Raw genomic sequence first — 3,977 nt, 5'->3', positions numbered from 1 at the left:
CATCCAGATGTAGCAGTTGTTCTGGGCCACACCGGTTTGCGAGTCCAGGAATGGCAGGCGGACGCTGCGTTCAGCACACAAGCGGGCATTGTAGCTGCGGCACTGCTCAATGGCCTCCTTATAGAACTGGTCGCCCAACCTACGAGGGGGGGTAACGTCAGGTCAGTGACACGGGATGATGCGGTTGACACAGCAGAATCACTGATGTGGCAGCTGGTTTGAAGAATAACCATGATGTGATTATATCTTTAGAATCTCTGATACGGAGATGGAGCCCTTTTTTTAATCGTGTATGACTGCTTTGATAACGGCCTGTTGCTTTGCTCGCTACAGATCATTAAATCTGCTGAAGCAGCTACAGGATTTGTACACAAGTCCCTGAGAAACTCCCCTCAACCCACATAAAGCTGTTAACGTCTGTTCAAACTTCTTATCAGGGCTGTTCAATGTAAGTCTCAAACTGACAGCTGTGCTTCTCCCTCCTCTCCAGGCTTGCCATCGGGAAGAATTTGCAGGAAGAAAAAAAAAAACAATGCAACCCAGTTACAGCACTGCAACGACTCTGCTGCTCCCACTCCCGAAGTTAAACATATTATTACCTCTGTGGGCTCTTTGTCTGATTTGATTCTAGACGGGCTGTGAGCTATGGTGGCACTGACTGAGTTAGTTTATCACAACAACAGAGAATCTCAAGTCAGTCCTCCGATCAGCAAGCAGCAAAGACTCTCACACTTTAGTTCCACTTTTCTTAGCACCACTGAGATTTTGGCAGTCCCTCAGGGTCTCAATGTTAATATTCAGAGTGAAATGGGGGAGGATATTTCACATTCAAGCCCTCAATCGCTGCCACACGCCTGGTATGGTAATTAGCCTACTTAATTAATCTCAGCAGAGTGCCTAGCACAAGGGCAGGTTCTAATTTGACTATATCAAAGATGGGGGCAAACGCTGCAACTCTAAAATCATGGAAAGGTGCTTTGTATTTGATATCCAGTCTGTTGTTATATCACAGGTTCAACAGGGCAAATAATAGCTACTGGTTCTTCTAGCATGAACATCTCCACACCCGCATAATGAAGTTCCTCCACGTGTTTTCAATTACGACATTAGGAAGACGGCCATTTTGAAGTGAAACTAATGAGCTGCGGGGCTGCGAGTCGAGCCTGGAATCTTAAACTAGAAGGTGGAGGAGGTGGGAGCCTGATTTGTCAGCGTCTTCCAGAGCCCGCTCTGCCCTCCTTCTGTTTCGTCTTCACCCTGCTAACCCCCTCGACGAGACGACGTCCAGCAGATGAACAGCCGTGTTAGGAATGCTGTCCTAACGCACAAAAGCCCACTGCCTCTGCAGTTCAGACAAAGCCACAGTGTGTGTGTGTGTGTCTGTGTGTGTGAGGCTTCTGGGAAAGAGAGGCTTCGTGCCCGTGTGACTGAGAAGAGTAAACAGTCACAGGTACAGAGCGAGGGGGGGGGGAAGGTGTGAGAAAGACAAAGAGAAATAAAAACAAGACAGGGGGCTCAAAAAAAGACATGATGGTGAGAAAGAAGGTTGAAAGCAAAAACACGCAGATCATGACTAATAACTATAGGCTTTGTTCTTCCATCCTGGCGTTACAACCGCACCAAGATATTGTCTTTATTGCCGTTAATGATCATATCACTGCTACTCTCTGCTACTCTCCGCCTTGTAGATGTCATACCGAGTGTTTCTTAGTGCTCACTAAGCCAAGGAAACACCAATTTCTGACATGTGCCGGCGCTCTCTCGCCCTTTAAGATGCAGGAATTTTTACAAGAGGAATCACACAGGGATATACTCAAAAACAGATTGGCCATAAAGCTGCAAGTTCAGAGGTTTGACATCTTCACCGGTAGCTTGATCAAGGATTTCTTCTGGAAGACAAATATTTGGCCCATAAAAAAATAATGACACGCAGCTGCGTAATAATATGTATGAATTGCATTTCTCAGATCTTTCCCATGTGGGCCGAGTGCACAGCAAATCCTTGTCAAACTAACCTGTTTGCTTCGCTGCCATTCCTTGATATCAACGCACCGCTCCGATGGGACGCAGTGTGACATATCAGTTTACTAAAAGCACACCAGCTGTAAATGCTCCCTGGAGTCAGCAACGAGTGCGTGCTCAAAGGGTACGCACGCCGCCGAGTGCCAAGAAACTCCCTAGATTACTCGAGGTGAGCAAAGCAAGAGAGGACGCCAATCCGTCTCTAGTGAAACATGAAGGGGTTGGAGGGGGAGTGAGAGAGAACAAATAAGTGGTAAAAAAAGGCTTCTGGTGGGTGCTAGCTGTCTGTGCGACGACAAGCTCTCCATCAGTGGCCCCCGCCACCCCTGGCAGCAGGTGCGCCGGCTTAGGTGAGAGATCTTTCTGACACTTGTAATGAGTGACAAGACCTACACCACCACCTACGCCACAGGAGGGGAGAGAGAGTCACGCTGACACGTACACGCCACCCCTACATCAGCACTCACTAGTTTTCCCCTCATGTCTGTTCTGAGGCACGTTTCTGTTTTTCCACTGTCCTCTGAAATCAAAGGCACAAAAGTAGTTTAAGAGTAAGTCCAGTTTATTACAACTCTGGACTTTTTTTTTTTTTTTACAGCTTTGGCCGCCATTCTTATCGATTATGATAACTCATTCAATTTCTAAGATTTGAGCAACATCACTAAAAAAAAAAGGAGAGAACAACCCACGAGCAATCTGCAATCATACCAACAAACTGTTAAAACTATTATTCAAATATTTGTTGTAAACATCCGGCGCAGTTTACAAACCAGCTTCCTGGTTCAACTTTGACCTACCATACTTACCATAAATGTGAGCACACAGTTTCCTGTACAGTGAGGGGCCAACATTTCAAATGAACTCACTTTCAGTTTCACCTCTAAATTAAGAGGTTTAGATCAGCTGTTCTCAACCATTTTGGCTTGTGACCCCCGAAGCAATGTCTAATTGCGAACTGTCATCACCGGTTGCAGTGAAGCCAACAGGTTGAAATATATATTCCTGCTTTTGTAATATGTCTGTATCTTAAGCAACTCAAATATATCTTATTTATTTAAGATAGTCTGGCTAACTATTGGCTTGTCTACAAACTAGTTGATTGCTTCACTGCTCATTTCTTTAACCATGGGACTATTTTCCCATGTTCCCAGATCTCAGCAGTTACTTTTGCGAAACCAGTTCTACCAAAACTGAGAGAAACAAAACTACAAAAATAACCAAGCTGTAAATAAACCAGAATCCTCCTTTAAAGTTTAGCTCTGTTTAAAAGAGTGCGTGAAATCAAACCAAACTAGAAACACTCGTGTGCTTCGCGGGGCTCAAAAAGGTGCCTCAGAGGTATGTGTTACACATCCTGCACATCTTCCAGTTGAGCAGAGAAGGTGAGTGTGTGCATGAGGGCGAGGAACAAAAGCAAATCTTGTGGCCAGTGGGGCCTCCGCTATCAGCATGTTCCTGTCAACGGTTCGCCGTGTCACATGGCCGCGTCCCTAATGTGAGCATGTGTCAACGCTCATTTTGCATATCTGACGACAAAATATAGTTTGCAGGAGGGCGGCTTTGCACAGGCACAGCGCTCTGCAGTCATGACAAAACTCCAGCGTCTACTTTGAAAAATTGTCAAGAGATCAGTGACTTGAAATGAATGAGAAAGAATAAATGTGATCCAAAAAGCACAACTTTAGTCTCTATTCAGGAGGTTTCTTCAATTTGCAGGTGCACAGCCCCTTCACAGGAAGCTAGAGCTACCACATAACAAGGGAGGAGGAGGAGGGCCTACAGAGTGACTGCATCCTGACAGCAACCTCTGATTACAACCAATCAGAACAACACAGTCTGGTTGAGGGCAGGAGTAAAACCAGACCATACACCTCCACACTGCAGTGCCAATAAACAGCAGGCCTGACTCACCCAAAGTCTACTCAACACCAGCGTCAAGGTAGCCAGTGATGAAC

At 45.8% G+C, this 3,977-nt stretch overlaps 1 protein-coding gene across 1 annotated transcript in view; it reads right to left on the bottom strand.

Annotated features, from left to right (window-relative positions):
• Positions 1 to 3,977, bottom strand: part of LOC118337334 (zinc finger protein DPF3-like) — a gene marked incomplete in the record, with an annotated part of 17,612 nt that overhangs the window by 11,463 nt on the left and 2,172 nt on the right. Inside the window, 1 exon segment of the mRNA XM_035674305.1 lies at positions 1 to 139. Within this exon segment, the coding sequence (XP_035530198.1) occupies positions 1 to 139 (139 nt within the window).

Source organism: Morone saxatilis, unplaced genomic scaffold (assembly GCF_004916995.1).
Source record: "Morone saxatilis isolate NCDOM2014 unplaced genomic scaffold, NCSU_SB_2.0 Contig3, whole genome shotgun sequence".
Lineage (NCBI taxonomy): Eukaryota > Metazoa > Chordata > Actinopteri > Moronidae > Morone > Morone saxatilis.
This window is presented reverse-complemented; position numbering and strand designations above follow the sequence as displayed.